The 14,105-nt window shown below is 39.1% G+C and overlaps 1 protein-coding gene across 6 annotated transcripts in view; it reads left to right on the plus strand.

Annotated features, from left to right (window-relative positions):
- LOC113049189 (drebrin-like protein B) overlaps positions 1-11,010 on the plus strand; it is a 35,407-nt gene extending 24,397 nt beyond the window's left edge. The window contains exons 7-16 of one of the 6 annotated variants that reach the window (XM_026211318.1): positions 177-328; positions 418-472; positions 565-639; positions 3,518-3,623; positions 3,722-4,186; positions 4,285-4,695; positions 4,785-4,865; positions 7,897-8,009; positions 8,104-8,155; positions 8,227-11,010. In XM_026211318.1, the coding sequence (XP_026067103.1) occupies positions 177-328; positions 418-472; positions 565-639; positions 3,518-3,623; positions 3,722-4,186; positions 4,285-4,695; positions 4,785-4,865; positions 7,897-8,009; positions 8,104-8,155; positions 8,227-8,363 (1,647 nt within the window). In that variant the 3' untranslated portion in view covers positions 8,364-11,010. The remainder of the gene's footprint in view (positions 1-176; positions 329-417; positions 473-564; positions 640-3,517; positions 3,624-3,721; positions 4,187-4,284; positions 4,696-4,784; positions 4,866-7,896; positions 8,010-8,103; positions 8,156-8,226) is intronic. The other 5 variants (XM_026211322.1, XM_026211320.1, XM_026211323.1 and 2 more) reach the window with 5 other exon arrangements.
- The last annotated feature ends 3,095 nt before the right edge of the window (positions 11,011-14,105 follow it).

Genomic DNA, 14,105 nt, shown 5'->3' on the forward strand with positions numbered 1-14,105 from the left:
CGCACAATCAACTAGCCATTATGCAAAAATATTAGACTAAATATTCAGTATTTGCAATTGACCAGAATCAAAGTACTTTATAAACAGTTAATTATTCTAAACCTCTTGTTAGACTCCAATTATTAAAAGTGCTATTCAGATGTGTCATATGGTTTGTGTGATATGATATGTTTTAGCGTGAGGAGGAGGAGAGAAAAGAGGAAGAACGGCGGAGGGCTATAGAAGAGCGGCGGCGCTTGGAGAGAGAACGAGTTTTACAGGAAAAAAAAGAGGCTGAAGAGAGAGACAGAAAGATGAACGAAAAGCTACAGATGATTGAAGAACAAAGGTTTGTAACATCCACCTGATAAAACCCACTTCTGTCTGAAGGTGAGTTCATTATTTCATCTTTATAACTTCCCGTTGGTTTTTTCACAGGAGGACCCAGGCTCAGCTCGAGGAAGAGGCCAGAAAAGAGGAGAAAGGGAGATGGGTGAGTTTTTTTAATGAGTGTGCTCCATTTCTTTTAACATAAACCTGAATATGGGTGAATGATTGATGTTGGGTTCTTTGTGCAACCGACAGGAGCAGCAGCAGAGAGAGCATGAGGAGAACATGAGGGCCCGGCTTAAACGCAGCGAATCTATTGAGAAAGCAGCAGTGAGTTTTCCCCCTATTTTGTGAATAATCCAGATTCCGCCATTATAGCCCAAAGTCCCTAAAAGTCCCTCTTAAAGGGATAGTTCACCCCCCTCCCCCCAAAAAATGATATCATTAATTACTCACCTTCATGTCATTCCAAACCTGTAAGACCTTCATTCATCTTTGGAACACAAATTAAGGTTTTTTTATTAAATCCAGGAGATTTCTGACCCTGTATAGACAGCAATGCAATTGATGCCCAGAAAGGTATTAAAGGGTTAGTTCATTGAAAAATCATGTCATTAATGACTCACCCTGATGTCGTTCCAAACCAGTGAGACCTCCGATCATCTTCGGAACACAGTTTAAGATATTTTAGATTTAGTCCGAGAGCTCTCAGTCCCTCCATTGAAACTGTGTGTACGGTTTACTGTCCATGTCCAGAAAGGTAAGAAAACCCTCATCAAAGTGGTCCATGTGACATCAGAGGGTCCGTTAGAATTTTTTGAAGCATCGAAAATACATTTTGGTCCAAAAATAGCTAAAACTATGACTTTATTCATCATTGTCTTCTCTTCCGGGTCTGTTGTGAGAGAGAGTTCAAAACACATCCTAAGGATCTCTCCTTAGGACTAGTGCCCAGTAATGCTAAAGTGAAGACGTTTTACTTTCTTGTAGTTTTTCAATGGCTCTTGATTGTGTATAAAACAATCATAAAATTGCCATTAGGAAAAATATTATAGATAACAAATTATTGATTATTGTCCAGCAGTGCATTTAATTTGTATTTTCTTATAGCAAATTAAAAGTAATAGATAAGAAAAGAATTCCTTAAAAAAAAAAAAATATATATATATATATATATATATATATTTATGTATAATTATAATAATACATACATACAATTATTGTATTTGACATTTCTGTCACTTCTGAAATGATGGCTATAACCCTAGTGTGACAAAGTGTTAACCTAAACATTAGATTTTTTTTTTTTTTTTTAAATCTTGGCCTACATAATGTTTATGTATGCCATGTCATGCCGTAGCATCATTAAACTATCATCTAACAATTCACAAGTGTTTTTTTTAATTTCTCTAAGCTATGGTTCTGTAACCATAAAAGGTGCTGTGTAATTTGCCTCCTGACCAAGCAATTGTTCTTGAATCAAATTGAAAACCTATGAATCGTGAATCGAATCAAATCGCTGTCTACCTAAAGATTCACAGCCCTAACAAATAGTGTTCTCGTAGCTTCATAACATTACGGTTGAACCACTGATGTCACATGGACTATTTTAACAATGTCCTTACTACATTTTTGGGCCTTGAATGTGTCAGTTCCGCTGCTGTCTGTGAAGTGTCAGAAAGCTTGGTTTCATCAAAAAATATCTCTTATGGGTCTTATGGGGTCTTATGGGTTTGTAGTATTTAATTAGTATTTGAAGTTTTTAAAGGGGGGGTGAAATGCTCGTTTTCACTCAATATCCTGTTAATCTTGAGTACATATAGAGTAGTACTGCATCCTTCATAACTCCAAAAAGTCTTTAGTTTTATTATATTCATAAGAGAAAGATAGTCTGTACCGATTTTTCCCGGAAAAACACGACCGGCTGGAGGTGTGACGTGTGGGCGGAGCTAAAGAATCACAAGCGCGAATAGGCTTTTGCATTGAGAGCGTTTGGAAGCTGTGACATTACCGTGAGGGAAAACCCATCATCCAAAACAAACCATGGCTAACAGTCAGATTCAGCCGTTTATTTATGATCCAGAATCAGATCCAGAGGCTGAAACTGAACGAAAGCAGCAGCAGCAACGACTCGCTCCGTGCGGGGCTCGAACCCGGGTCTCTGGCATGGGAGGTGACGCACTAACAAGGAGGCAGAGATATTTGAAGCAGTTTTACTCACCGCCTGCGGTTCCAACACACGATCGTGACCCTTTTTCCTTGGGATTGCATCATCCTTAAGAAATAAATGATACGCAAATCCGTCGTCAAACTGGGCCTTGTGAACAAGCATCTTCGAAATGCAGGGAACAAACAAAAGCACTTGCACAACTCCGTTGATGCTCTGTAAAAATAAACTCCATCCACTGGTCCCTTAATGCTGTTGTTTTGGTAATCTGTGAAGGGTTGTCTTGCCCTGGCAACCAAAAACACACTCCTTTTGTGACATTTCGCAACGCTCTCGCTCTGATCAGTGAGTGAATGAATGTCTGTGCTCAGCATCACAGTGCTCTGCTATACGGGAGCGCGTGCTCTTCCAGCAGGAGTGCTCTTAGGACCCATATAAGGAAATTCCGCTCCATCTAACGTCACACAGAGCCATACTCGAAAAAAACTTTCCGAAACTTGTGACAAACCGGAAGGAGTATTTTGGGAACAAAAATACTCCTTCAAACGTACAACTTAATTTTTGAAACTTTGTCCATGTTTAGCATGGGAATCCAACTCTTTAACAGTGTAAAAAACTCAGTATGCATGAAATAGCATTTCACACCCCCTTTAATGACAGAATTAAAATTTTTGGGTGAACTATCCCTTTAACTTGCATGAAGAATAAATATAGTTTTATGCCGAATATGTGCTTTGTGCTTTGAATTACTGACTTTTAAAAGCATGAAACCAATTCAACTCGTAACATGTTTTTCTTCTTGATAGTAATAGTTGAAAAATACCTGTGCAGTGCATGGTAATATCAAGATATTTCAGTGTTTGATTATAAGGAGATTTCTTTTTACTTTTTATGTCCTAAAGAATTTTGGTTTTCACTACTTTATGTCCAATTCTGAAATCTGTGTCCTTCAGCAAAACCTGTCCCCTGCATATCTATTAGTTTATCAACGTGGACACATTTTTTGCTGTGTTAAATAATGCTTCTTTTTTTGGCCTGTAGGAGGCAGCAGTTCTTGTTTCCCAGCGCACCATCAATCCACGGGAGTTTTTCAGACAGTTATCAGCATCCTCACAAAATTCTTCAAGCCCTGGATCACCGCGCTCAGGTAAACATGCTCTTCAGAACCCCCTTAAAACTTCATCTGCTAACAGTGTTCATTTTAATCATATGAGGTTTGACTTATGTTTATGTTTTGCTTCTCAGGCAAATCTCCATTCCGTCGCTACCAGCGTAGTTTGACAGATACAGCCTTTATCTTTGAAAGGGCCAGTTCCACTTCTGGTCCCACATCCCCTCTCAGTCCATCTGCAAGGTCTCCATTCTCACGCAGCCCATCCACGTCCTCCAAATGTCCAACGTCCCCACTTAGTCCACCATACCGGACAATCCCCTCAGCACAGCACCTTCAGACATCTCCTGCCACATCACCCCCTCCATGCTCTGTCCCACCTGAGTCACCTGTCTCCAGACCCCCTCCCCCGCAGTCATCACCACCTGACCTTCTGCCTCCTCAAGCCCCAGTTCACGATTCAGCTTCCCCTGCATCTCCAAAGCTGCTGGACAGTCATGATAAATCTGAGTCTAGCAACTATGACAGCAGTGAAGAGCTCGCTGTCGCAACAGAACGTCCTCCAGCTTCACTCTCTGATAACACATGGCACACTATGGGTAAGTTAACTTGGGTTTCTCTAGCAACAGTAAAAGGTCTAAGTAGACTTATAGATTGACTGTTTATTTTCTTAAAATGTTTTAAATCTTCTCTCCAGAGGTTGTAAACAGCTCTCGAATCCTTTGTGAACCAAAGTCAGAAGTGGACTTCACTGCCAAGTCTGTGCTTGTCGAAGAAGAAGAAGAAGAAGAAGAAAAAGAAGAAGAGGAACCAGAGGAACCTTCAGCCATGTCAGGTCCACCTTCAGATACAAAGATCACTACAAACTATGAAGTAGCAGTAGAAGAACAATTGGAGACTGAGGATGTGAAGACTGTCATTAGCCCCCTGATGGAGGTTGAGGAGCAAGAGGAACCAGGGTCAGAGTCTGAGGATGAACCAGAAGAGCAGCCTGTTGCAGATTCTGAGGAATTCCAGCCAAATGTGGATCACGTAGCACCTGATGAGCCCAGAAATATGGTAGCAATCTCAGACGATGAAGTTGATGAAGACCTACCAGAGAACCAAGGTGATGGAAACACAGATGTAATGTGAAGAAATGCAGATTGTTTCTATGGTTAGGATGTCACTGACATGTTTCTCATACTGTGTGTCTAGAGTCGTGTGTGAACACATCAGAGTATGATGTGATGACTGAAGAAGATGAATCTGAATGTGGCAGACCAATGAATGGTACAGGTAATAAGCTAATTAGACTTTCAAGTCATTCTGAAACTCAACACACTCATTTCTAGAAAAAAACTCAGCTTTTGATTGGTTAATCACAAATTCACTTTATTATTGGATTAACTGCTCATCTATGGAGCGTGTACAATTGGTCCGGAATGCAGCAGCCAGCCTCCTGATTGAAACTTGTAAATTTCAGCACCTCTCCTATCTTGATTTCATTGCAGTGGTTGCCTGTAAAATTGAGAGTTGAATTTAAAGTATTAAATTTGGTTTTTAAATCACTCATTAATCTTGCACCGGTTTATCTCACTGAGTTGTTGCTTCCACAAACTAGTGAGATTGCTTAGGTAGGAGCATTTGAAAAGGCTGTCCGTGCCTAGGTCCAGACTAAAACACTGTGGTTGAGCTTTTGCTGTTGCCAGGCCACCAATTTGGATCAATATCCCTGTACCTATCCGAACAGCACCTTCTCTATCTATTTTAAAATCTATGCTCTAATCTTATTTATTTGAAAAATGTATGATGGGTTAAAGTTTTTATTTTGCATTGTTTTTGTATATTATCTATATTTTGATTACTTGATTAACCTATCTCGTGGCATCAGAGAGGCTAAGAGACAGCACACCAGGAGGATAGCCCATCGATTCAGTGACATCAGAGACACTCTGCTACAAGTGTGATTGTATCATATAATAATTGCTGTTAATAATGTTCATCATCTGGCTGACTACGTCTGGTATTAATTTTTCTGAAAAATCCTGTCATATGTGCACACACTGACAGTCACCACTTATAAGCTACTACTATATATTGTAGAAACATAATTTTTTGTAAAGTTGCTTTGTAATGATTTGTATCGTAAAAAGCGCTATACAAATAAACTTGAATTGAAAATTGAACTCTGAGCCTGTGGCAGGGGATACAGACCATTACGGACTTCAAGCCCCCACCACGGACCTGTGACAGCAACATCTCTCTACTGAACAAGCTGAACACCTTCTTTGCTCGCTTTGAGGCACACAACAGAACCACTGCACAAAAGACTCCACCTCCTCCCGGCAACCATGTGATGACGCTGTCCCCAGACAGCGTGAGGAGATCCTTCAGCAGGATCAATGCAAGGAAAATTCCGGGTCCTGAACACATTCCTGGGCGTGTACTGAGAGACTGTGCAGTGGAACTCACTGATGTCTGCACAGACATTTTCAACATCTCGCTTAGTCGGGCTGTTGTTTCCTCATGCTTCAAAGCTTCCACCATCGTTCCAGTCCCGAAGAAGCCATTTCCATCCTGCTTCAATGACAACCGTCCAGTTGCAGTTACTCATATTGAATGGCTTGTCGTGCACCACATAAAGTCTGCCCCCCCTCCATGGACCACTTCCAGGACCCCTTCCAGTTTGCATATTGGTCCAACCGCTCGACCAGTGATGCCATTGCCACTTCCCTCCACTCAGCACTCACACTAGAGAAAAAAAGACTCATTAGTCAGAATGCTGTTCATAGATTTCAGTTCAGCATTCAACACAATCATCCCTCCACAGGATATTAACAAACTGGTCCAGCTGGGACTCAACACTTTGTTGTGCAACTGGCTGTTAGACTTTCTGACTGGAAGACCTCAGGCCTCAGAACGGGTCAGCAGCAACACATCCAGCACCATCACACTGAACACTGGGGCCCCCAAGGATGTGTGCTGAGCCCCCTCCTCTTAACTCTGCTGATCCACGACTGCACACCGTCACACAACTCCAACCTCTTTATTAAGTTTGCAGATGACATGACTGTGGTGGGTCTCATTAGCAACAGAGATGAGACAAACTACAGGAGCGAGGTAAGCCGCCTTGCCGGGGGGTGCAGTGACAACAATCTCTCTCTGAACGTGGAGAAGATGAAGGAGATTGTTGTTGACTTCAGGAGAGCACACACTTAGCACGTTCCTCTGACTATCAATGGTGCGACTGTGGAGAGAGTGAGCAGCACCAAGTTCCTGGGTGTGCACATCACCAACTACCTCTCTTGGACTGACAACACCGCAGTACTGTCCAAGAAATCACAACAGAGTCTCTACTTCCTCCACAAACTGAGAAAAGCCAGAGCCCCGGCCCCCATCATGTGCACCTTCTACAGAGGCACCATCGAGAGCATCCCGACTGGATGCATCAGTGTATGGTATGGCGCCTGCAATGTGTCCTGCCAGAAGACTCTTCAATGCATGGTGAGAGCTGCTGAGAAGATCGGTGGTGTATCTCCCCTACCTCCAGGACATTTACGGAACCTGTCTCACACGTAAAGCCCTCTGCATCGCAGGTGATCCCACCCACCCGTCACACAGCTTCTTCAGTCTGCTGCCATCAGGGAGGAGACTGCGGAGTCTCCAGGCCAGGACCTTCAGACTGAAGGACAGCTTCATTCATCAGACTGTCAGGAAGCTGAACTCCCTCTCGACCTTGCCCCCCTCCCCTCTTTTTTCCCCATGCACCACTGAACTCTGAACCTCAGACCCCTCCCCCCCAAATTGTTGTACTTTATATTTTATTATCTGTATTTAATGTTCTACTGTTAATGTTATCTGTATGCACCAAGGGTCTTAAGAGTGACGTAATTTCAATTCTCTGTATGTATGAACTGTACATGTGGAAGAATTGACAATAAAGCAGACTTGATTTGACTTATTGTTTCAGTTTTTATGCATAGCACTTGGTCAACCTTTTGGTTGTTTTAAAATGTGCTTTAAAAATAACGAAACAAACAAATGAAAGCAATATTTGTTCTAAAATCAGCTAAACAAATGTTTGTTATCCTCTGACTGGATGGAATCAAAGTCTAAAGATAAAATCTGAATTTGAGTAGGATTTTCTGTAAGATCTGTTAACTCAAAATCTGCAGCCTAGATCTGACTCTCAGGAATTGGTGTCAGCTTATCTAGACTGCAGATCTGGGCAAAAGTTGAGCAGTGTATTCCAGCCTTACGTTATCTAGTTTTGTTGTCTCGTGTGATGAATACATATAAATGATGAACACCTTGCTTTGTTTTTAAGCAGAGGACGTTGATATATCTGAGCACAGCACTCCTGAGCGCTACTGTTACACAGTTAATCGTGAGGAGAAAGATGATGAAATCCAAATGGAGAAGGTGACCGAGAATGGCGAAGTACATAGTACACTAGACTTCATGACTCATCATTAATATTATTATGATAAAAGAAGACAAAAGTACTAAAACATGTTGTTCCTTCTTATTCTAGTCATCACCAGAAAGACTGCTGTGTGTGAGAGCATTATATGACTACCAAGCAGGTCAGTGTTGCTTGCTTCAACAGCAGTAATTGTTAATAAGATATTATTTAAAACATTTCTGTACTCCACAGAGGATGACACTGAGCTCTCTTTTGAACCTGGTGACATCATCAGTGATGTGGAAACAATCGACAAAGCGTGGTGGAGGGGTTCCAGCAAAGATGGGCACCAGGGTCTCTTTCCTGCCAACTATGTAGAGACCATATAAAGACTTTTCCTTTTCCCCTTTTTGTTTGACCAATTCTCAGGGACTATGAACCACCAAACCTGGTCTATGAGGATGTACCATGTACTCTGAGACTAAGAGTCACAGGAAAAGGGTTGTAAGTGAAGCGTTCACAGGCACGACTTAGCCAACGATTCCTTTTGTTCCAAAACAAGCAGCCAAAGTCGACAAATGAGACTTTAGTGATCGTTAACCGCAAGAATGAGGACGATCTCAGTAACTGAAATACTCAAGTACAATTTCTGTTACGACTGTACACGAATTATGATCATTTTATCATTTATCATTACATCATTTATTATTTACATACCGTTGTTACTGTTATCATTACCAAATGATCCCAAATGTGGTGGAGGTGTTTACTAGAGAACAGATTTCTGTTTAAGTTGAAGCCTTTTTACACATAAATCCAACTTACACAGGTCAATTAGTCCTGAGTATAGAAACTTTTTCCAGAACGTGTACTGTGTTGTAGTAGCGATTAAAATAGAAATAGTTGTAACATGCCATTTTTTTTTTTTTTAAAGCAGAGACATGTTTACAGCATTCTGAATGGCACCTGTCATACCTGCATACAGTAGGTGTGCAGATGCTACAAAAATTGTCATTGCCAAGACCAAATGATTTGATCATAGCAGACCCCTAAAAGATGGGATTCAACAACAAGAAATAGCCTAGCAGAGGGAATAAAACACACAGTGCCTTGTGAAAGTATTCATACCCTTCATTTTTTGTAGAAGTTGTTTTGAATAGAGATAGAAAAGGGCTTTGGTTAGAGTGGTGACCAAGAGCCTGATGGTTGCTCTAGTCAAGCTTTCTGATCATATGTAAAGATAGGAAGTCTATAGATGGACAAACATCACTCCACTGATCTGGGCTTTATGGCGGTGTGGACAGACTCAATCTTCTCTTCAGTGAAGACACATGAAAAAACACTTAGAATTTGCAACAACAAAAAAAGCACCTACAGGACCCCCAGACTGTGAGGAAGAAGATTCTCTGGTCTGATGAACATTAATTTTAAGCATCATGTTTGAAGGAAACCAGCTCTGCTCATCACCTGCAGAGTAGCATCCCAAAACTAAAATGTGCTGGTAGCAGCTTCATGCTGTGGGGCTGTTTTTCAGCAGCAGGGACAGAGAGACTCGTCAGAGTAGAAGAAACATTCAATGCAGCAAAATATGGAGATAGCCTTGATGAAAACTCAGTCCAGCATTCAGAACCTCAGACTGGGCAGAAGGTTTACCTTCCAGCAGGACAATGACCCTAAGCACACAGCAAGAGTCGCTTATAGACAACTCTGTGAAAGTCCTTGAGTGGCCCAGCTACAGCCTGGGACTGAACCCAGTCAAACATTTCTGGAGAAACCTGAAAATGTGCATCTGCCCCCAACTAACCTGACAGAGCATGAGAGGTGAAGAGATGAGAAGGATGACAGATAATTGCCAAATGCTGATGAGCAAAGCTTGTTGCATCAAACAAAGACTGTTGAGACTGTTAAGGTGCTTCAGCTAAATATTTAGTTAATAATAATAATAATTTTGCAATGTCAGTGTTTTATTTTATTTTTATTTTTAATTATTTACTACGTTGAGACAATTCGGTATCTGCTTTGTCAATATGGTGTATGGATTGATGTGGGAAAAAAAGTAATTTAAAGCAGTTTAACATAAGGCAGCATCATAAACCATGAAAAAAAGAAGGGGTATGAATACTTTCGCAAGGCACTGTATCTGATGGGTCCTGCTTTTCCAACTTTTGAGAAGGGTGTTTCTCTTATACTTGTTTTGGTATTTTGAAGCCCTTGCAATTATGAGAAGCTAATGCTAATGAAATGGTTACAAATTTTGTAGGCGTCACATGTCTTTAAATGCTCTGAACCTTTCATCAAAATTTAATTCTTCCATCTGTCTACTGTTTGAAAGTTTGGGTTCGGTAAGATAAAAAAAAAAAAAAAAAGAAAGATCCTTCTGAAATCATTCAAACATGCTGACTTGGTGTTCAAGAAATGAACAAGTTTTTTTTTGTACGATTCTTTGATGAACAGAAAAGTACAAAATAAATATTTTGTAACATTTAAAATGTCTTTACATTCACTTTCCATCAATATGTGTCCTTGCTGAATAAAAGTATTAATTTTCATCAAAAAAAATTACAATCTTACTGACCCTAAACTTTTTAATGGTAGTGTGCAGTAAGACTGTTCACTGTTGTGTAAATGCTTTCAAATAAACTTTTTTTTTTTTTTCTATGTAATTTATTTATCTCTGAGCATGAATATAGATATTGTTCCTTCTAGAGAGGGTCTGTCTAATCCATTTAACTTGTGTAACAAGATTTCAGTAATAGGTCATTTCTTTCAACTAACAATGTGCTTCTGTGTTCCTGGGATAGAAGAATCACCAACACATTTAACTTACTCTATGCTCTGTTAGTCATTTCTTATTGTAATAAATGATGAGGTATTAGGTTTTTTTTCCACATTCTACACTAATGCTTTTATGTTTTTGATTTGTTGCACAAAGACAGTTCACTGCGTTCATATTATTTTGAGTATCACAATCATTAAGAAACCATATCCATTTCTTGTGTATTAATGCATGAGATCAAATTAAAGGGATTCACTTTACTGGGTCATAATGAGTTTATCTTGAACATTTAGTCATTTGACAAGCACTGCAAGAATCGAGAGAATTACACACACACACACAAACACAAAAAATGTTGTTTACTTTTTAATTTAGGTAATTCTTTACAATCATTTGTTATTGTACATGAATCTATTAGTTATATGTCCAAAGACATGCAGACCACTTGCTGAAATCTACCAGGATAGTTAGAGCTTCTGATAAAATGTCAATATCTTTTTAATTATAACAAAAATGCATATGGTAAAATACAACTTTAATAAAAGCACAAAATGAAAATGACAAAACTTTACAATAACAAACAGTGTTTGAATGAATGTACGGTTTTTAAATACAAGTCAGTGGCCCTTCGAGTGAGAACTGTTAATTTTGTAGCATCAAGTACTAGGACAAAACTTTATCTACTTATTCTTAATTTAAGAGGAAAGGTTAGTCTGACATTTCTAGTCTTTCAATTTTTGGATATTTGTAATACACTATACATGTAATTATATAAAGAAAACTTACATCTTAATTTTTTTACCCTCGTATGAAAAAAAATAAGATCATACAATACAGATTTAGATAGCTAATATATTGTGCAGTTGTGTTTTCTGAATTACAGGAATGTTAACCTGTAACTTTTACTGAAATCGCAATAAATAGTTAACAAATAGTTATCCATCTAGTTTTGATATTGTAGATATTGCTAATATAATTAATACACACTCTATCTGAGCTGGAAGATGCCATATGACACTGAAACACTCAAAGTGCTTGACAACACTGACCTGCAAGCCAACAAGGAAAAGGAAAATATGAAAAATATTGCATGTACCGCTGATTTAAATGAAATCTAGAAAACTCAATTAACTTTTGTAGCTTTGCATAGTAGTGCCTTTGAAACCTTCCTCCACCAGACAGGCCTTTAATGTAGTGACTCAAAACAAAGCACCCAAATCGTTCAGCTCCCAGCCACTGTGCTGAATCCTAGTTAATGTGCATTCTGATTTTTGATAGGGGTTCACATTTGCTGAGTGAGATAAGGTATGTACAGTAATCCTGAGGTCGTTACAGTCACAGCACAGGTAGTAAACAGAGTCACATTATATCCCATCATTATAAACCTGAACACACAGTCTTGTGACGTCTGGACCTTTGCATATATTCTGAAGCCATGCAAACAGACATTATAGCAGATATTGTAAGATGCAATTTTCCTCCGGTGTCACAAAAAGAAACATATAGTACTTTAAAAACTATGTATGAAATAATGTACTGTTAGATATGAAACACATTAATAGCATAAAAAAAGCTGTTTCGTTTTACATAGAACGTGTCTGGACCAGCAAAATACTGCTCAGTTTAACTCCGTAAGCCTTCTATTACCAGACTCTTGAGATTAGATTAAATGGAACCATAGCTGACTGCAAAAGGGGCATAGCTACAACCACAGATGTCTCTAAATGAAAAATGTTGCTTTTGTGTGGTATCGGATCCAAAGCACAAGTTGTCACTACATGTCCAAAAACCCATACAGCACAACATCAACAAAAGTGACAGAGAGCGCCTGGACAGAAAGTCAGTTATTGGTAATGTCATTTATCACACAATCAACTATAAAAAAAAAAATAAAGGTGAGTTTAAACTGATATTATAAGACTTTTTTCTTGCAGGCTTGTGTGCTAAAGGTGCAGTGGCACTTACTAATAAAGTGAAATCCATCAGAGTTCAGGTTACTTTCACACGTTAGGTTTATTAATACTATGTTTCCAAGATCACTGATCCTGAAATACAATAGCGTCCAAATGTTTGGGATCAATACGATTTTAAGATATTAAAACTTTAATTTAGCAAGGGTGCATTAAATAGATAAAAAATGGCAGTAAAGAGATGAGAAAAATTTATTGAGCACCAAATCAGCATATCAGAATTATTATGCATTTCAATTGGATATTATGCAAAATTCAGCAATGCCATTACAGGAATAAATTACATTTGAAAGTATTTTAATATTCAAATCAGTTATTTTGAATTATAATAATATCTCACAATATTACTGCATTTCTGATCAAATTAATGCAGACTTGGAAACATAAGAGTATTTAAAAATCCAAACTTTTGAATGGTAGTGTATTTGCCAGCCTCAATGTGAGTGATGATGAATACTGACAGCACTTTCTGAAGCATACAGTATTGTTCAAAATAATAGCAGTACAATGTGACTAACCAGAATAATCAAGGTTTTTAGTATATTTTTTATTGCTACGTGGCAAACAAGTTACCAGTAGGTTCAGTAGATTGTCAGAAAACAAACAAGACCCAGCATTCATGATATGCACGCTCTTAAGGCTGTGCAATTGGGCAATTAGTTGAAAGGGGTGTGTTCAAAAAAATAGCAGTGTCCTTTGACTGTACAAACTCAAAACTATTTTGTACAAACATTTTTTTTTTCTGGGATTTAGCAATCCTGTGAATCACTAAACTAATATTTAGTTGTATGACCACAGTTTTTTAAAACTGCTTGACATCTGTGTGGCATGGAGTCAACCAACTTGTGGCACCTCTCAGCTGTTATTCCACTCCATGATTCTTTAACGACATTCCACAATTCATTCACATTTCTTGGTTTTGCTTCAGAAACAGCATTTTTGATATCACCCCACAAGTTCTCAATTGGATTAAGGTCTGGAGATTGGGCTGGCCACTCCATAACATTAATTTTGTTGGTTTGGAACCAAGACTTTGCCCGTTTACTAGTGTGTTTTGGGTCATTGTCTTGTTGAAACAACCATTTCAAGGGCATGTCCTCTTCAGCATAGGGCAACATGACCTCTTCAAGTATTTTAACATATGCAAACTGATCCATGATCCCTGGTATGCGATAAATAGGCCCAACACCATAGTAGGAGAAACATCCCCATATCATGATGCTTGCACCTCCATGCTTCACTGTCTTCACTGTGTACTGTGGCTTGAATTCAGAGTTTGGGGGTCGTCTCACAAACTGCCTGTGGCCCTTGGACCCAAAAAGAACAATTTTACTCTCATCAGTCCACAAAATGTTCCTCCATTTCTCTTTAGGCCAGTTGATGTG

This window comes from Carassius auratus, chromosome 30 (genome assembly GCF_003368295.1).
Source record: "Carassius auratus strain Wakin chromosome 30, ASM336829v1, whole genome shotgun sequence".
Lineage (NCBI taxonomy): Eukaryota > Metazoa > Chordata > Actinopteri > Cypriniformes > Cyprinidae > Carassius > Carassius auratus.